The sequence below is a fragment of the Scyliorhinus torazame genome, chromosome 2 (genome assembly GCF_047496885.1).
Source record: "Scyliorhinus torazame isolate Kashiwa2021f chromosome 2, sScyTor2.1, whole genome shotgun sequence".
Lineage (NCBI taxonomy): Eukaryota > Metazoa > Chordata > Chondrichthyes > Carcharhiniformes > Scyliorhinidae > Scyliorhinus > Scyliorhinus torazame.
Genome location: NC_092708.1, coordinates 124,592,908 through 124,620,836, shown reverse-complemented (window position 1 = coordinate 124,620,836; position 27,929 = coordinate 124,592,908). Strand labels below are relative to the sequence as shown.

The following is a 27,929-nucleotide window of genomic DNA, read 5'->3' as shown; positions in this document are numbered from 1 at the left end:
CATGATCTGTTAAAGGCCCAACTCGCTCCAGTGATGGTAACTTGAAATTAAAGTGAATTGGTTGCCCTCTTCTAATAAAGGAGAATGGGATATGGGGGAGAAGGGAGCACTGTAGATGATGAATGGAGAAACAGAGAGAAACATGGTTGGAAGAGGGGTAACGTTGTGAGGGTTCTCATTTCGGGATGGGTGGATCCAAAATACCTTTGGGTTTGGCCGCAAAGTGTTTGAATCTTCTGGAACGTCAACTTGCTCCGTGAGGGTTGGAAAAACATCTTGGTCTGCGATTCGGTAGCAATCACTAACTGTGTGACTTCAACCCAGAATACCTGAGCAGCACCTGTGCTCCCAGGTGGACGTGGATTGACCCTACCTGCACTGGATGTGTGTGTTTTTTGAGAGGGGAAGGGATAGGGGAGAAAGTTGCACAAGGGCTTAAATTTAAGTTCTCTTCTCATGAAGGATTGACTTCTACACTGACACTTGCTGCTTGTATTGCAAGCATGTGGAGTGGAAGACTCCAATCTACCCAACCAACTATCGAGTTGCCCCTGGGAATGGCAGGTCCTGTACAAACTGGAGTGGGCTGCATGTCTCGTGCAGAGGTGATTTCTATCCCTTTAAAATTGGCCTGGTTCAAGCTAACCCTGTGTTATTTGTCGGTGCCACCCTCACAGGATGTCACCTGTTTCCGAGACTTCATGTATCCCTGACTACCAGATATCTGGGTGTGAATCTCACCAGTTTGGGTTTCTTTTTTGCCGTGATGCATGTAAACTGTTGTTTCATTAAAAGTAACTTTTTTAGTGGCTTGACAGATGAAATGTTTGAAATGATGAATCCGTAAAAATATCATTAATGAACTATTCTGTTCATACCATTAACCTCGCGAGCCTAGTACGAAACCAAAAGAATTTCACATTCCTACCAGCAGTGGTGCTTTTGTCTGTCAAATGTTGGTATTTCTTGACCTTTTCTTCCCAAGCCTTCTGCAAAGAATTATCATTGTCTTCAGATCTAATTATAACGCCTATAACAGACATATCATCACCTTGACAAAAGATTACATCTGGTTTAAATAGTAATCCTTTTTCGGTTCTACTGTATGGCTTCAAGGAGGCGGTATCTCCATGTTTGAATACTTTGGACTGGATTCTCCGAGACATCGCGCCGAAATCGCGAAACGCGATCGGCCGGAGAATTGGCTCTAATGCCGAAATCGGGTTTGACGCCGGTTTCGCGTCGATTTCAGATTCTCCGGACCCCCCAACACGCGACCCGGAGAGTCACAATATCTGCCTCAACGACCGATTCTCCGGGGCCCCAGCGACTCTGCAGCCCGGGTGAGCCGATTTCCCGATGGCGTAGTTCTAACCACCTATACAAAATCGTGATACCGGCGTGCTGGCTGAGGCGGCCTCAAGAGGAGGTAGGAGTTGGCGTGGGGGGACTGCCGTCTCCCATAACAGACACCAGCCGTTCTTTCTGAGGTGGGGGGGCCCTACCAGGATCGGGGAGGGGAACGGAAGGGGGGAGGCCAGGATGAGCAGTCGGGGAGCCCCTGACATGACAGAGCGGTGCCCACTCACCGAATACCATTACGGTGGCCATCTTGTTGGCCACCCACCCCAGGCGCTTGGTGAACGAAGGGTTAACGGCCGTATGTGTGGGTGCCGCCCCCTCCCCGGCCACCCCACTCAACCGGCGACACCCACCGGGGGGAACACCCAGAGCCGCACCAACGGCAGACCCCAGTGAGGGCAGTGCCATGAAACGGTGGCCCTGGCAGCAGGGACGGACGCCAGGAGTGGGGGCTCCGATGTGGCGGGAGTGTGGCGCAACGTGCCAACCGGGGTGACCATGTAGACCATTGTACCTGGTTGGGCATGGGTGTATGCGCCATGATGACATGTTTTCCCCTCAACCCCTGCAGAGTATCATGTTTGGTAACCACCCAGCGATATTGGCCGCCGTGGCGGGTGCCGCTGCCCTGCATGCAGCCTTGCGGCAGCCACAGCGGAGGCGGTGCTCAGTCTGGAGGGCCACCCGCCCGACAGGTTGAGGAGGAGGAACAGGACGTGGAGGAGTGGGAGGTGGAGGTGGTGCCACGGAGGCACCAGATGAGACGTTGCATGTTCTCTGAGGAACTCCCGGACCGGGCATGCAGAATGAGACTGCGGATGAGCCGGGTGACTGTTGGACACATCTGTCACGTGATGGCGCACCTGGCACCGCAGGGAGTGGAGGGGGACACTCACTCCCGGTGGTTGTCAAGGTGACGGTTGCCTGAACTTTTATGCCACAGGGTCGTTCCGAGTGGGACCTGACCGGCATCTGCCAAGCATCGGAACACAGGTGCATCGGTACCGTCACTGACGCTCTGTATGCCCTAACGGACCGATACATCCAGTTCCCTGTGGACCGCGCCCACCGGGATGCCCAGGCAGTGGGCTTTGCTGCCGTCGCGGGATGCCCTGGGTCCAGGGGGTAATCGATGGGGTGCACGTCGCCCTACGGCCACCTGCGGCTATCAGGCCGCTGTTTACGAACAGGAAGGGTTACCACTCCATGAACATTCAGGTGGTCTGAAAACCTGATGGTCAGGTCAGAAGATCCTGCTCGTCTGCGCCCGATACCCAGGCAGTGTGCAGGACTCATTCATGGTGGCACAATCTGTGATCCCCGGCATGTTCGAGGGAAGCCACCCCCGGCTGCAGGGCTGGTTGCTGGGCGACAGGGGTTACTCGTTATGGTCGTGGCTGATGACGCCTATATGGAGGCCACAGAGCGACACGGAGAACCGCTACAATTATGCCCATTGTACGACCAAGAGTGTGGTGGAGAGGTGCTTCGGGGTGCTGAAGATGCAGGTGCCTGGACCGCTCTAGAGGGGCACTCCAGTACGAGGCTAGGAGGGTTGGCCGCATTGTTGTGGTCTGCTGCATCCTCCACAATGTAGCCCAGCAGAGGGGCGGTGTGCTGGAGGAAGATGAGGAGCAAGGGCAGGCCTCCCCAGATGAGGGGGACAATGAGCGGGACATGGGGGCTGGCCAGGCACGGAAGACTGCACTACGCTCTCAGCAGAGCCAGCGAGCACGGAACGCTTTAGTCGATGCATGTTTCACCAACTTGGGGGGTGGAGCAGGTTGCTCAACAGGGGCACGGACACCACAATGCCTCACCCCCCCACCACCTGACACCCTCACCTCCCACACCACCCACCCTCACATCCCACACCACCGACCAGTCTTGCCTCCCACACCCCCAAACTACCCACATGCACACCTCTCTCCATTATAATAATAATAATCACTTATTGTCACAATAGGCTTCAATAAAGTTACTGTGAAAAGCCCCTAGTCACCACATCCCAGTGCATGTTCGGGGAGGCTGGTACGGGAATTGAACCCGCGCTGCTGCCTTGTTCTGCATTACAAGCCAGCTGTTTAGCCCACTGTGCTAAACCAGCCCCTATATATACCTGCGGCACAACAAGCTGGGGGCACTGGGTTGGCAGTGACAGTGGGTCTGGTCCATAGGATGGAGAATGATGACAGCCCGCTTTCCGATGAGCACCATGCTCCACATCGTTAGACAATGTCTGACACATGCCCACAGTAGCACCTCCCTACCAGGGTGAGGACTGCATGCGGGCTGGCCAGTCCATCACACGGACATGTCGAATAGCTGGAATGGTCGGGGGAGAGGGTGGCTGCACGTTCCTCTACCCACTGGGCCTACTTGTCCAACACCCGCCCCCCCCCCTCCCTCCCCCCAGTGGCCATCACTGACTGCACCACTCCCACACCCATCAGACAGAGCACAGAGGCAGATTTGAACGGTGATTACAGGTGTTTCAGGTGAAAAGGTATATACAGCCTGTGCCCTAGCCCCTATAACTAAACTGTGCCCTGCACCGTGCCAACTTAACTGGTGTCTAACTTTCTGGCCTTACGGGCCCCAACACTACGCCGAGTTGGTTCCCCAGATGGTACAGCAGGAGTGGAGGCAGACTGCTGAGACTCCTGCCCTGCGACTAGGGTCCCCGTTGGCGCTCGTCTCCTGGGGCGGCCAGGCCTGGATGGGGCCTGCTGCCCCTCGGACATCTGGGTGGTGTGGTGCCGCCCTGTTCTGCCCGCTGCCCACCAGATGCACCAAGGACAGGTGGGGGTGGGGGGGGGGGGGGAGAGTCTGAGGTTCTGCGGTGTTCTGGGACCTCCCCTGCAGGAGTCACCGGCAAGGGACCCAGCACCACCTCCTCCCTCGGGGTGTCTGGTGGCCCCCTGGCTTCTCCATGGGACGGGGGTGCGAACGGAGCCAACCCCCGAGGCCCCCCCGACACCTGGCGTTGCCAGCCCTGGAGGCCCGCCCTGGTATTGACCAGGGTCTTTGTGTTCGCGGCCATGGAGCACATGGAGTGGGCCATCTCCGCCTGGGACTGCGCCATCTCCCTCTGGGTCTGTGTGACATCAGCCAGTAGCTGGGCAATGCCGCCGACGCTCTCAGCCATGGCCTGCTGTGACTGGGCCACACTGAGAAGCGCCGATGCCTGTAGATTGGCAGCCCTGTCCTGGACCACAACCCCCGCCTGCACGGAATGCCCCAGATCTGGCCCATGTCCGACACCATCGCCCCCAATGCCTCCACCGCGGACGCTACCCGTGCGGTTTTCTGCCTGGGTGGCACGCATGACTGGCACCACTCCCTGCTCCTGCAGGCGGTTGGACTCCTCCACCTGCAGGTGCTGGAAGTTAGCCGTCATCCCCTCCTCTAGTTCCTGGGTCTCTGACTGCACCTGTACTATGGGTGGGAGTGGATGTTCCAGGAGCCAGGGACCCGTCTGGGTGGCAGCTGGTTGTTGGGGTCGGCCTGCCCTCCGACCGTCCGGCCCCTTGATTGCTCCTACCTCCACCTGCTGTACCAGAACGACTGTGTGACGCGCACCAGTGAGTGCCCCAGAAGCTAATTTGCCCAACCGAGATGATAGTCTCTGAGATGGTAGCGGGTGTAGGAGATAGCAGTCACGGAACGTCAATGTCCTCGCCCGAAACGAAGTCCGGGGTGTCCTGTGTGTCCGTCCCTTGTGTGTCCGTCCCTTGTGTGTCCGTCCCTTGTGTGTCCGTCCCTTGTGTGTTCGTCCCCTGTGTCGTGGTGTCCTGGCTCGTCTCGGGCATAGGGCTGGTATTCCGGCTGCTCTCCCCATCGGTGCTGGGGGGCACCGGCGCTGGCTGGGCCCATCGCCGGCTGGTCATTGTAAGACACAAGACAGCATGTATGGTTAGACAGGCGGATGGGGGTCAGGCATGAGGTGGTGAGGGCTGTTGGTGTGCTGGGTGAGGGGTGGAGGGGTCAGGGCGTGAGGGGGGGGGGGGGAGGACAGAGGGGTGAGGGAGAGGAGTGAGGGCCGGAGGGGTGTGCGGTCAGGGGTGGAGGGTGAGGGGGGGGGGGGGGGGCGCGGTGTGCACGCATGTGTCGGCGGGAGCCGCAACCAGGCAGGGGTCTCACTTGGTGGCGCGTCTCCGACCTCCGCATTGGCGACCTCCCACTCCTCCGGCCCACCCTGTGCTCGGGCATGGTGAGGGGATGCAGGTCTTCCGATCCCCCACCAGTCTCCTGCTCCCCAGGCAGTATGAGCGGTCTTGTCTCGGGCCTTGTGGGGGGGGGGGGGTGGGTGGCAAACACAAACAGCAACAGTGTTAGACAGTCTGACGCATGCTGCCCAGGGATTGGGTCTCTGACGGCATTAGTGCATAGAGCACCCGGCCATTGCGACTGGCATGGGTGGGTGCAGCCATGTGGGTCAGGGTGGGGGTGGGACCGTCCCCCTGGGAGGTGGGGGGAGGAGATCACATGTGAGTGGGGGGGTAGGAGGGTTGGGTATTCCACCCTGGCTGACCTGAGGAGGTCGTACAGCTTTATTCTGCACTGGTCTGCAGTCCGACAGCGCTGATGGCGTCAGCCACCTCCCCCCAGGCACGGTGAACGATGATGCATGCTGTCCTGTGTCCCGGCCCGGGATCCAATACCAGCCTCCTCTCCACCACGACATCCAGGACTCTCTCTAGTTCCCCATCCCTAAATCGCGGCACTGCTCTCTGCGTTGCCATGTTGCGTGCGACGCTGTGTGTGTGGGAGGAGAATAATTCACTCCCGTCGCGTCAATGACGGAACCGGCGAATCGGCGGCAGTTCCGTCGCGCGTTGCACGATGCGCCCGTGCTAGCCCCGTGTGGGCAGTTGAACAGCTCCACCTGGGGGCCAGGTGACACCGTCGTGAAACTCCACAGTTTTCACGACGGCGTCAACACTTAGCCTCATTCTGGGAGAATCCAGCCCTTTATCTTTGAGGAGGTGGAGAATTTTATTGTGTTTCAGGAATCTGTGGACATGACTTCCGGGTGCGGCGATGACCAGCTGAGTCGCACGTTTCGGCAGCACCCGGTGAAACGGACTTTTGGGCTCTTGATAGGAGCCCCAACGGCAATTTTGACGGCTAAAATCACAGTGCGGTAAACCAGAAGGGAATCCCCCCTGGATACGGATGAAAAAAGGAGGAGAAAGTGGCCGGATTGCAGTGGATCCTTTAGAACAGCGGCAAGGAAGGCAAGCAAAAACCAAGATGGCGTCGGAAGGTGGCAGTTTAACATGGGACCCTGAACAACAAGAGTTCTTGAAATGCTGTGTGGAAGAGCTCAAAAAGGAAATGAAGAAAGAGCTGTTGGCCCCGATACTACAGGCGATCGAAGGGCTAAAGGAGGAACAAAAGACCCAGGAGCGGGAGCTTCGGGTCGTGAAGGCAAAGGCAGCCGAGAATGAGGACGACATTCAGGGCCTGGTGGTGAAGACGGAGACGCATGAGGCACATCAGAAACGATGTGTGGAAAGGTTGGAGGCACTGGAGAACAACGCAAGGAGGAACAACCTGAGGATTCCTGGTCTTCCTGAAGGTGCGTAGGGAGCGGACGTCGGGGCATATGTGAGCACGATGCTGCACTCGTTAATGGGAGCGGAGGCCCCGGCGGGTCCGTTGGAGGTGGAGGGAGCATACCGAGTGATGGCGCGAGGACCGAGAGCAGGAGAAATTCCCAGAGCCATAGTGGTGAGATTCCTCCGTTTTAAGGATAGAGAAATGGTCCTTAGATGGGCAAAGAAAACTCGGAGCAGTAAATGGAAGAACGCGGTGATCCGCGTTTATCAAGACTGGAGTGCGGAGGTGGCGAGAAGGAGGGCGAGCTTTAATCGGGCCAAGGCAGTGCTTCATAAAAAGAAGATAAAATTTGGAATGCTGCAACCGGCAAGACTGTGGGTCACATATCGAGGGAGGCAACACTACTTTGAGACGGCGGATGAAGCGTGGACTTTTATTGTGGAAGAAAAACTGGAATGAGCGGGTTATTAAAAAGAACATTTGAACAAAGTGGTGGGGCGAATGTGGGGGGCGAAGAGGGGGGTTAAAAAGGGGGGAAAGAGGAGTTTTATGTACTAATCCTGCGATGTGGTAACTTTTCTCTCTTCCACAGGTGGTGATGGGGGAGGTGGAGGAGATGGGGCGTTGGCCATTGGGGGCGGGGCCAAGGGAGAAGCGCGGGCTTGGTTCCCGCGCTATGATAATCATGGCGGGAATAGAGAAGCAGGAAGGAGGGGGCGTCGCACGGTGCGAGCCGAGGTCACGGGGGGAAGCCGAGGTCGGCCAGAGTTTGCTGACTTCTGGGAGCAACATGGGGGGAGTAATTACGCTAGCGGGGGATCTAGCGGGGGGGGGGGTGGGAGGGGGGAATTACTGGGTTGCTGCTGCTGGGGAGAGGGGGGAGCTGGTGTGGGAGGGGATGGGCGGGGGGGGCACCGCCTGGGGGAGATACAGCTGCGTGGGAACCGGGTGAGGAGCTGGAAAAAGGGGATGGCTAATCGACAAGGGGGGGGGGGAAGGAAGCCCCCCAACCCGGCTGATCACGTGGAACGTGAGAGGGCTGAACGGGCCGATAAAGAGGGCACGGGTACTCGCACACCTTAAGAAACTTAAGGCAGATGTGGTTATGTTACAGGAAACGCACCTGAAACTGATAGACCAGGTTAGGCTACGCAAAGGATGGGTGGGGCAGGTGTTCCATTCGGGGCTAGATGCGAAAAACAGGGGGGTGGCTATATTAGTGGGGAAGCGGGTAATGTTCGAGGCAAAGACTATAGTGGCGGATAACGGGGGCAGATACGTGATGGTGAGTGGCAATCTACAGGGGGAGACGGTGGTTTTGGTAAACGTATATGCCCCGAACTGGGATGATGCCAATTTTATGAGGCGGATGCTAGGACGCATTCCGGACCTAGAGATGGGAAAGCTGATAATGGGGGGGAGATTTTAATACGGTGTTGGAACCAAGGCTGGATAGGTCGAAGTCCAGGACTGGAAGGAGGCCGGCAGCAGCCAAGGTACTTAAAGATTTTATGGAGCAGATGGGAGGTGTAGACCAGTGGAGATTTAGCAGACCTAGGAGTAAGGAGTTCTCGTTTTTCTCCTTTGTCCATAAAGTCTACTCGCGAATAGACCTTTTTGTGCTGGGAAGGGCGTTGATCCCGAAGGTGAGGGGAACGGAGTATACGGCTATAGCCATTTCGGATCACGCTCCACACTGGGTAGACTTGGAGATAGGGGAGGAAACAGGAGGGCGCCCACCCTGGAGAATGGACATGGGACTAATGGCAGATGAGGGGGTGTGTCTAAGGGTGAGGGGGTGCATTGAAAAGTACTTGGAACTCAATGATAATGGGGAGGTCCAGGTGGGAGTGGTCTGGGAGGCGTTGAAGGCGGTGGTTAGAGGGGAGCTGAAATCAATAAGGGTACATAAAGGGAAGCAGGAGAGTAAGGAACGGGATCGGTTGCTGCAAGAACTTTTGAGGGTGGACAGACAATATGCGGAAGCACCGGAGGAGGGACTGTACAGGGAAAGGCAAAGGCTACATGTAGAATTTGACTTGCTGACTACGGGCACTGCAGAGGCACAATGGAGGAAGGCACAGGGTGTACAGTACGAATATGGGGAGAAGGCGAGCAGGTTGCTGGCACACCAATTGAGGAAAAGGGGAGCAGCGAGGGAAATAGGGGGAGTGAGAGATGAGGAAGGAGAGATGGAGCGGGGAGCGGAGAGAGTGAATGGAGTGTTCAAGACATTTTATAAAAAATTATATGAAGCTCAACCCCCGGATGGGAGGGAGAGAATGATGGGCTTCTTGGATCGGCTGGAATTTCCCAAGGTGGAAGAGCAGGAAAGGGTGGGACTGGGAGCACAGATCGAGGTAGAAGAAGTGGTGAAAGGAATTAGGAGCATGCAGGCGGGAAAGGCCCCGGGACCGGATGGATTCCCAGTCGAATTCTATAGAAAATATGTGGACTTGCTCGCCCCGGTATTGACGAGGACCTTTAATGAGGCAAAGGAAAGGGGACAACTGCCCCCGACTATGTCTGAAGCAACGATATCGCTTCTCTTAAAGAAGGAAAAGGACCCGCTACAATGCGGGTCCTATAGACCTATTTCCCTCCTAAATGTAGATGCCAAGATCCTGGCCAAGGTAATGGCAATGAGAATAGAGGAATGTGTCCCGGTGGTGGTCCACGAGGACCAAACTGGGTTTGTGAAGGGGACACAGCTGAACACGAATATACGGAGGCTGTTAGGGGTAATGATGATGGCCTCACCAGAGGGGGAAACGGAGATAGTAGTGGCGATGGATGCCGAGAAAGCATTTGATAGAGTGGAGTGGGATTATTTGTGGGAGGTGTTGAGGAGATTTGGTTTTGGAGAGGGGTATGTTAGATGGGTGCAGCTGTTGTATAGGGCCCCGATGGCGAGCGTGGTCACGAATGGACGGGGATCTGCATATTTTCGGCTCCATAGAGGGACAAGGCAGGGATGCCCTCTGTCCCCATTATTGTTTGCACTGGCGATTGAGCCCCTGGCGATAGCGTTGAGGGGTTCCAAGAAGTGGAGGGGAGTACTTAGAGGAGGAGAAGAACACCGGGTATCTTTGTATGTGGACGATTTGCTACTATACGTGGCAGACACGGCGGAGGGGATGCCAGAAATAATGCGGATACTTGGGGAGTTTGGGGAGTTTTCAGGGTATAAATTGAACATGGGGAAAAGTGAGTTGCTTGTGGTGCATCCAGGGGAGCAGAGTAGAGAAATAGAGGACCTACCGTTGAGGAAGGTAACAAGGGACTTTCGTTACCTGGGGATCCAGATAGCCAAGAATTGGGGCACATTGCATAGGTTAAATTTAACGCGGTTGGTGGAACAAATGGAGGAGGATTTCAAGAGATGGGATATGGTATCCCTGTCACTGGCAGGGAGGGTGCAGGCGGTTAAGATGGTGGTCCTCCCGAGATTCCTCTTTGTGTTTCAGTGCCTCCCGGTGGTGATCACGAAGGCTTTTTTTAAAAGGATTGAAAAGAGCATCATGGGTTTTGTGTGGGCCGGGAAGACCCCGAGAGTGAGCAAGGGATTCTTACAGCGTAGCAGGGATGGGGGGGGGGGCTGGCACTACCGAGCCTAAGTGAGTATTATTGGGCCGCTAATATTTCAATGGTGAGTAAGTGGATGGGAGAGGAGGAGGCAGCGGCGTGGAAGAGATTAGAGAGGGCGTCCAGTAGGGGGACTAGCCTACAGGCTATGGTGACAGCCCCATTGCCGTTCTCACCGAGGAACTACACCACAAGCCCGGTGGTGGTGGCTACACTGAAGATTTGGGGACAGTGGAGACGGCATAGGGGAAAGACTGGAGCCTTGGGGGGGTCCCCGATAAGAAACAACCATAGGTTTGCCCCGGGGGGAATGGATGGGGGATATGGAATGTGGCAAAGAGCAGGAATAACGCAACTGAAAGATCTGTTTGTGGATGGGAAGTTCGCGAGTCTGGGAGCGCTGACCGAGAAATATGGGTTGCCCCAAGGGAATGCATTCAGGTATATGCAACTGAGGGCTTTTGCGAGGCAACAGGTGAGGGAATTCCCGCAGCTCCCGACACAAGAGGTGCAGGTAAGAGTGATCTCAAAGTCATGGGTGGGGGATGGTAAGGTGTCAGATATATATAGGGAAATGAGGGACGAAGGGGAGACTATGGTAGATGAACTAAAAGGGAAATGGGAAGAAGAGCTGGGGGAGGAGATCGAGGAGGGGCTGTGGGCAGATGCCCTAAGCAGGGTAAACTCGTCGTCCTCGTGTGCCAGGCTAAGCCTGATTCAGTTTAAGGTATGACACAGGGCGCATATGACTGGAGCACGGCTCAGTAAATTTTTTGGGGTGGAGGATAGGTGTGCGAGGTGCTCGAGAAGCCCAGCGAATCATACCCATATGTTTTGGTCATGCCCGGCACTACAGGGATTTTGGATGGGGGTGACAAAGGTGCTTTCAAAAGTAGTGGGGGTCCGGGTCGAACCAAGCTGGGGGTTGGCTATATTTGGGGTTGCACAAGAGCCGGGAGTGCAGGAGGCGAGAGAGGCCGATGTTTTGGCCTTTGCGTCCCTAGTAGCCCGGCGCAGGATATTGTTAATGTGGAAAGAAGCCAAGCCCCCGGGGGTGGAGACCTGGATAAATGACATGGCAGGGTTTATAAAGCTAGAGCGGATTAAGTTCGTTCTAAGGGGGTCGGCTCAAAGGTTCACCAGGCGGTGGCAACCATTCGTCGAATACCTCGCAGAAAGATAGCTGGAATGGAAAAAAGAAGGCACAGCAGCCCAGGATCCGGGGGTGGGGGGGAGGGAGGGAGGGGGGGGGGGGGAGGAGGAACCAGAAGGACTCTCAGGGTTGTTAATATATACTGTATAATATGTATAGGTCGTTGCGACAGATAATTATATATTGGACTGTTAAATTATATTTTTGGAGAGTGTTACTTGTGATAAGGCAGTTGCCAATTAGGGTTAGTTTTCATTTTTGTTATTTATTATTTATTCATTTTTTGTTTATAAAATAGGTCATTGTTATTTGTGTTGTTATAATATTGTGTAAAGGATGCACAATGTACTGTGTTGGTTGACCAAAAATTTTCAATAAAATATTTATTAAAAAAAGGAATCTGTGGACATTTACTCTAAGGTCTCTCACTTCCTCTACACCTCTCAGTCAGTATCCTCCCATTTATTGTTTAATCCCTTGCCTTGTTTGACCTCCCCAATGCATTACCTCACACTCCTCTGGATTGGATTGCATTTGCCTCATTCCTTCCCACCTGACCATCCATCGTCCTGCAGTCTACAGCAATCCTCCTTGCTATCTACCTTGCAACCAATTTTTGGGTCATCTGTAATCTTGATCATTTCCCCCTACATTTATGTCAAAATCAATAATGTATGCCACAAAAAGCGGGGAACCTTGTACAGAGCCCTGCAGAATCCCACTGGAAACAATTTTCCAGTCTGAAAATCACTCATCCAGAATTACCCGTTGTTTCCTGCCACTGAACTAACTTAGTATCCAAGTGCTACATTCCCCTGGATCCCATGGGGTTTTGTTTTTAAAGACTATGTGGTGCAAAGAAATCCTCTCTCTTTCAATAGCCAGCACTTAGTTACACGTAAGAATCCCTCAAAATATCCATAATTTACTTTCCTACCAACCCCTTTTCTGAACAGATCCTTCACTAAGCAGTTATCCTGACTTTTCCAGTGAAAATTGGCAGCAAGATCCTATCTACATGATAGTATACACCTGATATGGGTGGATACATGGGTCACTCATGTCCTTATGGCAGTAGAGACAATATGCACAAGAACAGGTAGATAAGTATAGCACCACCATTTGCATTCAGCGCGTTGGAGCAAGTGAAAATTGGCTCAAATCTCTCAAGATAGTTGCGACCACAAAATTAAAGCAATTTATTTCTGATGTTGACACAAAATTACTGATGTTCATTATAGCCATTAAATATCAGAGATGAGGATGAAACCTTTATTGGAACCCATGACCATGGTTATAGATACACCTTCCTTTTTTGAATTGTGCTTTTTCATAATGAAATGAAAATCACTCATTGTCACAAGTAGGCTTCAAATGAAGTTACTGTGAAAAGCCCCTAGTCGCCACATTCCGGCGCCTGTTCGGGGAGTAATTGTAATTTTCTGACTTGATATAAAAGTGTTTTTTTCTTATTCTATATTCTTAGATTGTGGCTTGAATGTTCACAAGCAATGTTCCAAGATGGTTCCACATGACTGCAAGCCAGACCTGAAGCATGTGAAAAAAGTCTACAGCTGTGATCTGACAACGCTAGTTAAAGCACATAACACAAAAAGACCAATGGTGGTGGATATGTGCATTCGAGAAATTGAAAATAGAGGTAGGAGCCAGCAGTGTGTCTTGGATTATTGGCAGTCACTGATCATTTCTGTGCTAACTAATTGGAAGTTTTTAACTGTATTGAAGACATTTTAATTTGCACTTTTAGACCATTTACCCCTGGTGTTATCTTCCATTCTTTACATTCACATCTCACATCTCATTTTGAAATTAAGACATTAAAAGAGATATCCAGGGACCACATCTGGGGGTTCAGCGATGATACCTCTTAAAACTAAATAGCATGCCACTAGAGTAGTTTTACATAAGTTACTTTATTAAGGATTGAGATGAATTATAGGAAGAGTACCGAGTAATCATTATTAACCATTAAACATGTATTTTTAAGACATAGCAGTAATAAGTAATCAAGAGTGAAACAATCCTGGGTGCTGGTTCTGTTGTTCTGTTTCTCACAAAATAACAGCACAGGATGTTGAGATCGTACATAGCTGTCGGGATGAGTATCCTGGCATCAATCATGGGTTGCTTGTGATTCTATTGGGTGAAGTTTAAACATTGCTTGCAATTTTATTGAGTGAGTATGCTTTTTGTATTTACTTCTAAAACTGAGTAAATGTTCATGGTGGAATAAATATTCTCAAATTATTTGCTTCAAACCTAAATACACAACTCTTAAAAGGATATGGATCTAGAAATTTGATGATAGCGCTCAAAATGCCAGGCAACGTGTTCTGAGCCACCATTTTGAAATACAGACATTAAAAGAGATATCCAGGGTCCACATCTGGGGGTTCAGCGATGATACCTCTTAAAACTAAATAGTTAGCATGCCACTAGAGTAGTTTTACATAAGTTACTTTATTAAGGATTGAGATGAATTATAGGAAGAGTACCGAGTAATCATTATTAACCATTAAACATGTATTTTTAAGACATAGCAGTAATAAGTAATCAATAGTGAAACAATCCAGGGTGCTGGTTCCGTTGTTCTGTTTCTCACAAAATAACAGCACAGGATGTTGAGATCGTACATAGCTGTCAGGATGAGTATCCTGGCATCAATCATGGGTTGCTAGTGATTCTATTGGGTGAAGTTTAAACATTGCTTGCAATTTTATTGAGTGAGTTTAAACATAGCAGCTTCAGGGATTGGGATCACATCCAACTGGGGAGGGCTATTGATTTTTGAATGTTGTATATGGGCTAAGTTTGTGTCTTTGTTCTGGAGAAGGACCTTGGCAGCTATCCAGGTCTTTCACGTACATGAAAGCAAACTTGTAGAAAATTAAACCGTCTTCAGATTGTTTTTTTTTAAAATAATTTTTATTAAAGGTTTTCATAAAATATCAATAACAAAATGAGAAAGAAAAAAAGAACCCAACAGCGTTAAGTACAAAACACAATCTAAAAAAGCAACCCCCCAAACCCCTCCCCCCTGTACATAAATAATAAATTAACATTAACACCCCGACTTAACACAACAGGTGTATACACCCCCTCAGACCCTCCAGTGTAAATAACATAAACAAAAATAAAGTAAACCCCCCCGAGCTGCTGCTGCCATTGACCAATGTCTATCGTTCTGCCAGAAAGTCTAAGAATGGTTGCCACCGCCTAAAGAACCCTTGTACTGACCATCTCAAGGCGAATTTCACCCTCTCCAATTTAATGAACCCCGCCATATCACTGATCCAGGATTCCACGCTTGGGGGCCTCGCATCTTTCCACTGAAGGAGAATCCTTCGCCGGGCTACCAAGGAAGCAAAGGTCAGAATTCCGGCTTCTTGCACCTCCTGCACTCCCGGCTCTTCTGCCACCCCAAATATTGCAAGCCCCCAGCCCGGTCTGACCCTGGATCCTACCACCCTCGACACCGTCCTCGCTACGTCCTTCCAAAATTCCTCCAGCACTGGGCATGCCCAGAACATATGGGTGTGATTTGCTGGGCTCCCTGAGCACCTATCACACCTGTCCTCACCCCCAAAGAACCGGCTCATCCTTGTCCCGGTCATGTGTGCCCTATGCAGCACCTTAAACTGTATGAGGCTGAGCCTCGCGCTCGAAGAGGAAGAATTCACCCTCCCTAGGGCATCTGCCCGCGTCCCCTCTTCGATCTCCTCTCCCAACTCCTCCTCCCACTTACCTTTCAACTCCACCACTGAGGCCTCCTCCTCCTCCTGCATCACCTGGTAAGTTTCCGAGATCTTCCCCACTCCCACCCACCCCCCCAAGAGCACCCTGTTCTGTACTGTGTGTGGCAGTAGCCGCGGGAATTCCACCACCTGCCGTCTGGCAAACGCCCTTACCTGTAAGTACCTGAAGGTGTTCCCCGGGGGGAGCCCGTACTTCTCCTCCAGCTCACCCAAGCTCGCGAACTTACCGTCCACAAACAGGTCCCCCAACTTTCGTATCCCTGCCCTGTGCCACCCCGAAAACCCTCCACCTGTTCTTCCTGGGGCGCACCGGTGGTTCCCCCGTAATGGGGTCCACGTCGAGGCCCCAACTTCCCCCCTATGCCGCCTCCACTGCCCCCAGATTTTGAGGGCCGCCACCACCACCGGGCTCGTGGTATACCTCCTTGGAGGGAGCGGCAGCGGCACCGTTGCCAGCGCCCCCAGATTCGTACCCACACAGGACGCCGTCTCCAGCCTCTTCCATGCAGCCCCCTCCATCACCCACTTGCGCACCATCGTCGCATTGGCGGCCCAGTAGTACCCACAGAGGATGGGCAGCGCCAGCCCCCCCTATCTCTGCTCCGCTCTAGGAACACCCTTCTCACCCTCGGAGTCCCTCGTGCCCACACAAACCCCATTATACTCCTGTTAACCCGCCTGAAAAAAGCCTTCGGGATAAACAAGGGGAGGCACTGGAACAGGAACAAAAACCTTGGGAGCACCGTCATTTTGATTGACTGCACCCTACCCGCCAAGGACAGTGGCAACACGTCCCACCTCTTGAACTCCTCCTCCATTTGCTCCAACAGCCTTGCAAAGTTAAGCCTATGCAAGGCCCCCCAGCTCCTGGCCACCTGGACCCCCAAATATCTGAAGCTCCTCTCCGCCCTTTTTAGTGGGAGCTCGCCAATCCCCATCTCCTGGTCCCCTAGCTGAACTACGAACAGCTCGCTCTTCCCCATATTGAGCTTGTACCCCGAAAAGTCCCCGAATTCCCTAAGGATCCTCATTACCTCTGGCATTCCTCCCACCGGGTCCGCAACATACAGCAGCAGGTCGTCCGCATAAAGCAACACCCTGTGCTCCTCCCCACCCCGCACCAACCCCCTCCAGTTCCTCGACTCTCTCAGTGCCATAGCCAGGGGTTCAATCGCCAGTGCGAAGAGCAGGGGGGACAGGGGACACCCCTGTCTCGTCCCTCGGTGCAACCGAAAGTACTCAGACCTCCTCCTATTTGTGGCCACACTCGCCATCGGGACCTCATACAACAGCCTAACCCACCTGACAAACCCCTCCCCAAACCCGAACCTCTTCAGCAACTCCCACAGGTACCCCCACTCTACCCTATCGAAGGCTTTCTCAGCGTCCATCGCCACCACTATCTCTGCCTCCCCCTCCCTCGCCGGCATGATAACATTCAAAAGCCTCCGCACATTCACGTTCAACTGTCTCCCCTTCACAAACCCCGTCTGGTCTTCGTGGATGATCTGCGGCCCACAATCCTCAATCCTCGTGGCTAAGACCTTCGCCAGCACCTTGGCATTTACATTTAGCAAGGAAATCGGTCTGTAAGACCCACATTGCAAGGGATCCTTGTCCCGCTTCAGGATCAAGGAGATCAGTGCCCGGGACATCGTCGGGGGTAAAGCCCCCCCCCTCGCCTCATTAAAGGTCCTAACTAACAGCGGGCCCAACAGGTCCACAAAAGTTTTATAGAACTCGACCGGGAAACCGTCCGGCCCCGGTGCCTTCCCCGCCTGCATGCTTCCTATCCCTTTGATCAGCTCCTCCAGCCCAATCGGGGCCCCAAGTCCCTCTTCCACCATTGAAAACCTCAATTGGTCCAGGAAACGGCCCATCCCTCCCTCCTCCCGTGGGGGCTCGGATCGGTACAATTCCTCGTAAAAGTCCCTGAAGACCCCATTGATGCCAACCCCACTCCGCACCACGCTCCCTCCCCTGTCCTTAACTCCCCCGATCTCCCTAGCTGCGTCCCGCTTCCGAAGCTGATGCACCAGCATCCGGCTTGCCTTTTCCCCATACTCGTAGACCGCCCCCTGGGCCTTCCTCCACTGCACCTCCGCCTTCTTGGTGGTCACCAGGTCGAATTCGGCCTGGAGGCTGCGCCTCTTCCTCAACAATCCTTCCTCAGGCTCTTGCGCATACCTCCTGTCTACCCTCACCATCTCCCCACCAGCCTCTCCCTCTCCCCCCCGCTCCCTCCGCTCCTTGTGGGCCCTAATGGAGATCAGCTCTCCCCTCACCACCGCCTTCAGTGTCTCCCATACCATCCCCACTCGGACCTCCCCGTTGTCGTTGGTCTCCAAGTACTTCTCTATACTTCCTCGGACCCGCTGACTCACCTCCTCGTCTGCCAACAGCCCCACCTCCAAGCACCACAGCGGGCGCTGGTCCCTCTCCTCCCCCATCTCCAAGTCCACCCAATGTGGGGCGTGGTTCGAAATGGCTATTGCCGAATACTCGGTATCCTCTACTCTCGCTATCAGCGTCCTACTCAAAATGAAAAAGTCAATTCAAGAATAAGCCTTATGGACATGTGAGAAGAATGAAAATTCCCTAACCCCCGGCCTTGCAAATCTCCAAGGGTCCACCCCTCCCATTTGGTCCATAAATCCCCTCAACACTCTAGCTGCCACCGGCTTCCTACTCGTCCTAGACCTGGAGCGATCCAGTGCCGGATCCAACACCGTGTTAAAGTCTCCCCCCATTATCAGGCCCCCCACTTGCAAGTCTGGGATCCGACCCAACATACGCCACATAAAACCCGCATCGTCCAAGTTCGGAGCATACACATTGACCAGTACCAGCCTGTCTCCCTGCAACTTACCACTTACCATTATGTACCTACCGCCATTATCTGCCACAATGCTCGACGCCTCAAACGACACCTTCTTTCCCACCAAGATCGCCACCCCTCGATTTTTGGCATCTAACCCCGAGTGAAATACCTGACCTACCCACCCTTTCCTCAGTCTTACCTGGTCTGCCACCTTCAGGTATGTCTCCTGGAGCATAACCACATCCGCCTTGAGCCCCTTCATGTGCGCGAACACGCGGGCCCGCTTAACCGGCCCATTCAGTCCCCTTACATTCCAGGTTATCAGACGGATCAGGGGGCTACCCGGCCCCCCCCTCCCCCGCCGACTAGCCATGACCCCTCCTCGGCCAGCCACGCGCCCGCACCCCACACCTGGCCTGTTCCCCACAGCGGCATACCACCATCTCGACCCCCCCCCCCACTCGCTCCAACTCCTCCTTGACCTTAGCAGCAGCAACTCGATTCCCCCCCACCCACCCCTCCCGGCTAGGACCCATCCTAGCTGGTTTACGCCCCCCATTGCACTTCCGCAAGTCAGCTGACTCCTGCTGACCCCAGCCACTCCCACCTGCCCTTCGACTCCTCCCATTGTGTGGCACACCCTCCTCTCCCGCTCCCCATCCACAGGCTCTCCCCCTCCGTTCTAAGCGTGGGAAACAGTCCTCGCCTCCCAGCCCCCCCCCAGTCTTCGGCGCAGGAAAAAAGCCACCAACCAAAACAGTGCCCAACCCGCCCCATCCACCCTCCCCAAACCGAAAGAGAAAAACACAGAGAAAAAGAAACCCAAAACAATGCAAAGGCCCCCCAGCCCGAACCAAAAATAGGCATAACATATCCACCGCAGTCCCCAATCGCCCATCCCGACCCTCAGTCTGTGTCCAGCTTTTCGGCCTGAACAAAGGCCCACGCCTCCTCCGGAGACTCAAAATAATGGTGTCGGTCCTTGTACGTAACCCACAGTCACGCCGGCTGCAACATGCCAAACTTCACCCCCTTCCTGTGCAGCACCGCCTTCGCTCGATTGTACCCGGCCCTCCTCTTCATCACCTCCGCACTCCAGTCCTGGTATATCCGAATCTCTGCGTTCTCCCACCTGCTGCTCCTCTCCTTCTTGGCCCACCTGAGCACACTCCTGATCGACGAACCGATGGAACCGCACCAGCACCGCCCGCGGAGGCTCGTTAGCCTTGGGCCTCCTCGCCAACACTCTATGGGCCCCTTCCAGCTCCAGGGGCCCCTGGAAGGACCCCGCTCCCATCAGCGAGTTCAACATGGTGACCACATAGACCCCCACGTCCAGCCCCTCCGGTAGGCCCAGAATCCGCAGCTCCTTCTGCCTCGACCGATTCTCCATCTCCTCGAACCGCTCCTGCCATTTCTTGTGGAGCGCCTCGTGCGCCTCCACCTTTACCGCCAGGCCTAAGATCTCGTCCTTATTGTCAGAGATCTTTTGTCGAGCCTCTCGGATCGCCACCCCCTTGGCCGTCTGTGTCTCCAGCAGCTTATCAATAGAAGCCTTCATCGGCTCTAGCAGGTCCGTTTTAATCTCTCTGAGGCAGCACTGGGTACCCTCCTGTTGCTCCTCCGCCCATTGCCTCCACGCTGCCTGGTCTCCGCCCGCCGCCATTTTGTCCTTCTTCCCTCCCTTCTTGGGTCCACCACCACCTTTTTTGTCGCCCCGCTCCTAGTTAAAGCCATATACTGACGGGGAGCTATTATTAACTCCTTCCCACACCGGGAAACGTCGAAAAGTGCCTTTGGGGACCCTGAAAAGAGCCCAAAAGTCAATTTTTGTGGGAGCCGCCGAATGTGCGACTTAGCTCCGCATAGCCGCAACCGGAAGTCTCGAGAGGGATTCCTTTTGGCAGTGTTCGCTTCGCCAATCTGCCCCAAAAACTCTGTGCAAACTCCTGAAAAAGGCCTGAGAGTCTGTTCCAGACGGGAGCTGCCGAATGCGCGACCTACTCCTCCATGGCCGCCACCGGAAGCCTCGTCCCCGCTTCTTCAATGGCCTTGGTAGATCTTTTCACAGTTGTTCCCTCTGCTGCTAGAATTTACCTTTAATAGGCCCTCAAGTCAGCTTGCAGCCTTTTAGCTTGCCCTTCCACCACCTGCATGCTGGAAGAGGCTTTGTTTATCCTGCAGTTATAGCCAAATCTTTTACTGTTTCTGCCGGGTCTGGTAACCAAGAGACATACCATTCCTGGGGGACACTGTCGGGGGAATGTTGCAGTCTTCTTCCCATACCGGGAAATGTCAAACAAATGCCGTGGGGGCCTTGTAAAGAGCCCAAAAGTCCGTTCCAAGCGGGAGCTACCGAACATGCGACCTAGCGCTGCATAGCCGCACCCGGAAGTCTCCCGTCTTCAGATTGTTGATGTGTGTGCTGCTCTTTGTACTGAGTTGAGCCACAGGAGAAAAGCCCACGTGGAAGCCGACTCAATACACAGGCCTTGAAACCGCTCCTACAGTCCCCACGCCAGCAAAAAAAGGCTGGCATTTCACTCCTCAGTTTCCTGAAAAAAATAAAGAGCGATTCACTTACCTGCAGGGGGCTAGCAGGGACCCGGGGAGCTTCACGCAGCTTTGGCTGTGGATACAGGCCCGCGCACTTCCGGTTCCGAGTCCGTTCATGCGCACGGCGGCGGCCTCCAGCGGCCGCGCCGAGCACGATGACGTATTCGGACTGCGGACCATCACGAAGAAACAACTTCCCCCCCCCCAATCGGCCCCGTGCCCCTGCATCAGACCAGCACGATCGCTGCCCCGGCCGTCCATAAGGCACCCCCCCCCCCCGGTGCTGGATCCCCCCGCCAGGGCAGCCACGGACTGATCCCGTCCAGCCAGACGTGGTTAGAACCATGCCATCGGGAAATCGGCCGGTCGGGATCGGAGTATCACTGGGAGGGCCTCTGCCAATGGCCCCCAGCCGTGCAGCGTGATTCAAAGGCGAGCGATTCTCCGGGTCCCAGAGAATCGACGGAGCGACGCCGGGCGCGATCTGGTCGGGATCGTCGATTCTCAGCCCCTGCGCCAAACGCGATTTCAGAGCGGGGCTGTGGAGAATCCAGCCCATGGTCTCCGGCAGGAAACGCGGTGTTATTCCCATCGGGTGTGTCGCAATCCACCCACACTTAGAAATTTATTTGGAAGTTAGGGTGATTTGCGCTGTTAATGAGGTGTGCAGGACCCAAAGATGTCGGCAGCTCCGGCTCCTCCGAGATCAAGGCACCCGATCTTGAGACAACTGTACAGAAACCAGCACCCCTCCCCCCTCAAACGCAGCAAAGAGCTCAAACCCCCAATCCCTGTCATCAGGCCCCCTCAGCCCCAATACGTGACACCCTGCTATGCGGTCACCACCTTCTGGGGGCTTCAAGGGCCTCTGCTCCTCTCTTTCACCCCACCCCCCACCCCCCAGCGTGGTTATCACGTCTGGTCTCTGTCTTTGGAGACCAGTAGCGATTCCCACTAGCTTCACATTGCGCTGTCGAGTGGGAAAAATGGAGAGGCCTGGTGAATTTGGCTTAAAGCCGAATCTGAATATGTTACTAATGATTTAAATATGCTAATCTTGTTCACATCCAATGTGGGCAACAGATTCAGTCGCCAGCCAGGGGTGTGGAGAATCTTAAAATTAGTTCTCCCAGCGCAAATCGCATTATGGCCCTTTTGCAAGAGTCTCCGTTTATAACGCAATTTGCACCTGTACAAGTAGGGCCGGAGTATGCCTTTTTATATGCAAATAAGGTGCTGAATGACTGTTTTGATGGCCCTCTTTAGCAGACAACCTGCATTCAGGGAAACTGGGTCCAGATATGGTCTGACCAATAGACCTGAAAGGGCTGCCACTAACATCTGAACGTAGGTCTGAAAGGTGCAGGAGTGCTCCTCCCAACTCGGTATTAAACCTTTGGGCAATTTTCACCCATCACTCCCATCAGTTTTCACTCACTGTCTCCGTATCTTTCCTGTTTGCGGCCTTCCCCTTCCAGCCCTTCGCAAAATCACATCTTTCATTGTTACCCCTTGCTGCTGATTACTTAACATCCTCTTCCATAACCTACTTGAGGACCATTGCTGGCAATACAGTGGCCCAAAATTAAATAGTCTTTGCTGACCAGCTACGTAGGGACGCCCATCAAGTGTCTAAAGTTCACTGGTCTAATGTAAATGTGACTAACCACAATATTGCTATAAACAATTTCAGATCTTGAACAATGTGTGAGGATTACCAAACTTGATTAATTTAAAACAGAAAAATGAAGTACCTGCGCAATCTTGCTATTAAATATATGTTGTTGCTGTACTGAATGTTTATAAAAGTTAATAAATTATTTTTAATTGTAGAAAAAAGATTTGCAGTTGTGATTTAACCTCAGAAACCTCTTTGTGGAGTAATATATAACAGAATATGAATATAGGAGGGTTGATCAGTAAGCTCACGGATGATCCGAAAATTGGTGGGGTGGTAAATAGAAAGGAGGATAGCCTTAGATTACAAGAGGATATAGACAGGCTGGTCAGATCGGCTGATCAGTGGCAAATGGAATTCAACCCGGAAAAATGTGAGGTGATGCACTTGGGCAGGACAAATAAGGCAAGAGAATACATGATAAACGGCAAGACTCTGGGAAGCACCACAGGTCAGACGGATCTTGGTGTGCATGTACACTGGTCCTTTTTTTTAAAATTTAGAGTACCCAATTATTTTTATTTATTTATTTTTTTTCCAATTAAGGGGCAATTTAGCATGGCCAATCCACCTAACCTGCACATCTTTTGGGTTGTGGGGGCAAAATCCTCGCAGACATGGGGAGGTACACTGGTCCTTTAAGGTAGCAGGGCAGATGGGTACAGTGATTAAGGAGACATATGGTATACTTGCCTTTATTAGCCAAGGCATAGAATTTAAGAGCAGGGAGGTTATGCTGAAACTGTACAAAACTTTGGTTAGACCACAGCTGGAGTATTCATAGAATTATAGAATTTACAGTACAGACGGAGGCCATTCAGCCCATCGAGTCTGCACCGGCCCTTGTAAAGAGCACCCTATCCAAGCCCACACCTCCACCCTATCCCCGTAACCCAGTAACCCCATCTAAACCTTTTGGACACTAACGGCAATTTAGCGTGGCCAATCCACCTAACCTGCACATCTTTGGACTGTGGGGGGGAAACCCACGTAGACACTGGGAGAAAGTGCAAACTCCACACACACAGTAACCCAAGCCGCATTGTGTGTAGTTCTGGAACCCACATTATAGGTGGCATGTGGAAAGGGTGCAGAGGAGATTTACCAGCATGTTATGTGAGCGGGAGAATTGTAGCTGTGAAGAGAGATCAGAGAGAAATGGGGTTGTTTACCTTGGAGCAGAGGAGACTGAGGGGGGGGAACGTGACTGAGATGTATAAAATTAGGGGCTGGTTTAGCACAGGGCTAAATAGCTGGCTTTTAAAACAGACTAATGTAGGCCAGCAGCGCGGGTTCAATCCCCGTACCAGCCTCCCCGAACAGGCGCCGGAATGTGACGACTAGGGGCTTTTCACAGTAACTTCATTTGAAGCCTACTTGTGACAATAAGCGATTTTCATTTCATTTTTTTTCATTTCATTATGAGGGGCATAGATAGAGTAGACAGGAAGAAACTTTTCCCCTTGCTGGAGGGATCAATGACCAGGAGGCATAGATTTAAGGAAAGGGGAAGCAGGCTTAGAGGGAATGTGAGGAAAAACTTTTCACCCAGAGGGTGGTGGCAGTCTTAAGAAGCATTTCATTGTGCATTCGTGATGCCAATGCACACAAGGCTGTGGGCCAAGTGCTGAAAAATGGGATTAGAGTGCTTCGATGGTTGTTTTTGACCGGCACAGATGCAATGAGCCGAAGGGACGTTTCTGTACTGCGGACCTCTATGACTGTATGAGAATTGTGCATGAAGTGTTAACAGTTTGTATCTATGTTCCACATTGCTTTGCAACAGATGAGCTCAACTGCCACATTGTTCTTTCAAATGCACTGTCATTCACTAGGTTGCAATCTCAGGAAAGGCCTACTTCTTGTTGTTCACATTGAGGCTAATAATGTAGCATGCTAGGAGATTCTCCACAATACATATACTTAGAACCTAACATCCTGTGAGGTGCAGATCCAGTGCAGATTAAGAACTTGCTTCAGCTGACAGTCATCTGTCAGGGCAAGATATAATTTCTAAATTTAAGCTTGCGAGTAGGTTGAACATCTTTTTGTTCATAAATTTAGAGTATCCAATTATTTTTTTCCAATTAAAGGGCAATTTAGCATGGCCAATCAAGCTGACCTGAATTTAGAGTACCGAATTATTTTTTCCAATTAAGGGGCAATTTAGCCTGGCCAATCCACCTACCCTGCACACCTTTGGGTTGTGGAGGTGAGACCCACGCCGACATGGGGAGAATGTGCAAACTCCACACGGACAGTGATCTGGGGCCAGGGTCGAACCTAGGTTCTCAGTGCCGTAGGCAGCAGTACTAAACACTGCACCACTGTGCTGCCTCAAGAGAGGTTGAACATCTGATTAGCAATGATTTAGAGGGTGTCAGTATTGATATTGAGGGTGAACTACACAAAATGGAAGAAAAATAATTTTCACTTATGTAGTGCCAACCATTGCGATCAGCCAACACATTTCACAAACTAGAATAAGGCAGATTTCTTGGGACAGAGTTGGGAAATCGCCTGACTCGGCAGATCCATCTCCATGGAAACATACCTCACATTCTCTTTTTTTGTTGTCCACTCAGAAACCCATGCTACATCTATGCCCCCTCATCCCTCGTATATCTTCAAGGCCGGTCATACCCCATGCCACCTCCCTGCCTCTCATACCCCTCATTCCAACTCCATGATCACTCTTACTCCCATGACACCTCATTCCCCCACATTACGTCCATGCATGCCTCCTCATATGCCCCAATCCACTCCATGACACTTTGTACACTCTATAGTCACTCACCTAGTATTCGCTATAAACATCCCTCTGGAGCCATACGGGGACGAAAAAAATAAGCTTCCAGGATCTCATTCATGAAACCCATTCAAAAATTTTCAAAGATTTTAAATCCCAACAAGTGATCAATCTGATAGAAGAACAAACAAACTTACATTCAGTAACCATATCCAAGACAAGCTAATTATTTCATAGCCTCTTAAAATGTCAATCAAAATGTTAACAGCCATCCTTCTGAGATAAGTGATTTTTGAGTCTGAAACTCAACCAGACATTCATAATAGGCTCAGTTCTGATAATAGCCCTTCGAAATGTCAATAATGAAATCTTTCAGGAATGGAAAGTGATGGGGTTTTTTCTAAAGATTTGTGAAAAGATATTTTGAAAGGTTAGATTGGCTCTTATTTTTCACTGGGTAGATTTTCATAGCTGAAATTTGTTGCAGTCAAATGAATTTTGAACAAAATTGAGCTGATTTCATGTTTTATAGGTAGGTTTCCTCTCGTCTTCTAAGTCATGATTTGTTACTTTTGAAAATGTAGCAATTTTCATAAGAAAATGTGTTACCCAAAGTGTGAAGACAACCAGTAAGTGCATACAGTCATTTCACTTTCAAATAATATTAGTTCATCTGTCACATTGTTCATTCTGAGTTGGACAATATCTTGCAGTAAGCGAAATAACATACAGTATTTTATCAGGCCCATAGAGTGCAGTGATTGAAAGAAAGAACCTGCATTTATATGGTACTTTTTACAGCTTCAGGATGTCCAAAGCAAGTATAGCCAGCGGCAGCCAATTTGCACACAGCAAGTTCACACAAGCAGCTTGGATTCCGTATCAATATGGATATTTGGATGGAAACTAATCTCGGGGAGGATGAAGCCACAGTGCCTAAAGTATTCTTGTTTGCAAGTGACATTTTTATGAGTGGCTTGAACTCACTATTTGAGAACCAGAACACAGGCAGCTTGGCTGAATCAGGATAGCAACTATCAGAGATTAGGCTTTTAGTTTTGAAGCATGCTCAGTTTGGGGTAAAGGGGGTGAGTTAGAAGTAGAGCATTCCATGAACTAGGCATAATGCAGTTAGCACCCAGAGAGAGTGAAGTTTTGGAATGCTGGGCTTGGGGGACAGAAATGTTGGAGAAATGCAGGTACGATATAGTGACCAGACAAACAAACCATTAGCAGGGTAGACACGAGGGTTGGTGAGGAGTCCACAGCACATGGGGAGGACAGGTAGACCATCTTCAAATGGAGGTCAGAACAAGACCAAAGGTCCAAGTCTGAAACTCATCCATGAGTGAAAAGGAACTTGGAGGAATAATATGCTAAAGAGAAACCTCAGGTATTTCAGCAAGTTTTTGCACAAGTAATTTAAAATTGCATTTGCATGTCTGTCCTTCCCTGTAATTTCTCTAATCAATGTGTCCAGCATCACTAAATCTCAGACCGTTAACAATATCTGGTTGTTTAAGCCTTCAAATGCAAACATACTCAAACATGGTGTAAAATAGTAGCTTGTATGCAATCAGCTAGGGTATTACTACAAGTAGCATTACTAACATTACTTAAAATGTAACATTTTAAATCCCAATCATAGCACCCTTTACGGGTATTGGAAGTAAACCTAACATAAAAGTGCCATTAAGACTGTTGCTATCGGGCTTTCAATGTACATTGAAATGGAATGTGTTGATGTACCATACATTTTTAAAATGTAAGATATAATTACTTTGGAATAATTTTTTGTTGTTACTGTATTGGTGGAATAATTTTTTATTGTTACAGTATTGGCGGTTTCTTATGAAAGTCTTATTTTCACCTCCATAAAATCACCCAACTGAGCCCTTGTCTTAGCTCATCTGCTGCTGAAACCCTCATTAAGCCTTTGTTATCTCTAGACCCAACTATTTTAACACAATGTCATTCTAACACACTCCTGGCAGGTCTCATACATTTTACCTTGCGTGAACTCAGTCGCCCATTTCTTAACTCTCCGCCAGTCCCATTTCCCTATCACCTCTTTGCTTGCTGACGTACATTGGCTCACAATCAAGCATTTCCTTGACTTTAAAATTATTATCTTTCTTTTGAAATCCCTCCAGGGCCTTGCCCCTCCCAACCTCTAATATCCTCAGTCCCACAACCCTTCAAAATATCTACGAAGCTCTATTCTGGCCTCTTGTGGAGTAATTTTAATGGGAATGCACAAGTGTTGACCTTGCCTTCATTGCCTCATCCCCTAGTTCTGGAATTCCCTCACATACACTTCCCTACCTCGCCACCTCACTTTCCTCCTTTAATACAGTTATTTAAACTTGCCTCTAACCAAGCTTTTCATCATCTGACCTAATATCTCTTTATGTGGCTCAGTGTCATATTTTGTTTTATAACCTTCCTGTGTTAGGCCTTGGAACATTTCATTACATTACCGTACTATATAACTGTAAGTTGGTATTTCTGGAGAATCCTTTTTTATTCAAATCCTATCTTTTGTAGGTCTAATGTCTGAAGGTTTGTACAGAGTATCAGGGTTTAGTGATCTAATTGAAGATGTCAAACTGGCATTTGACAGAGGTATGTCAAGTTTCATTTATCGCATTTTTACACAACTAACCAGTATTTCCAACAAGCAG

At 51.3% G+C, this 27,929-nt stretch overlaps 1 protein-coding gene across 10 annotated transcripts in view; it reads left to right on the top strand.

The window, feature by feature from the left end:
- The window catches only part of chn1 (chimerin 1), a 393,699-nt gene that overhangs the window by 321,704 nt on the left and 44,066 nt on the right, over positions 1-27,929 (top strand). For all 10 annotated transcript variants that reach the window (XM_072476464.1, XM_072476432.1, XM_072476457.1 and 7 more), the window contains 2 exons: positions 13,152-13,325; positions 27,793-27,870. In XM_072476464.1, the coding sequence (XP_072332565.1) occupies positions 13,152-13,325; positions 27,793-27,870 (252 nt within the window). The remainder of the gene's footprint in view (positions 1-13,151; positions 13,326-27,792; positions 27,871-27,929) is intronic.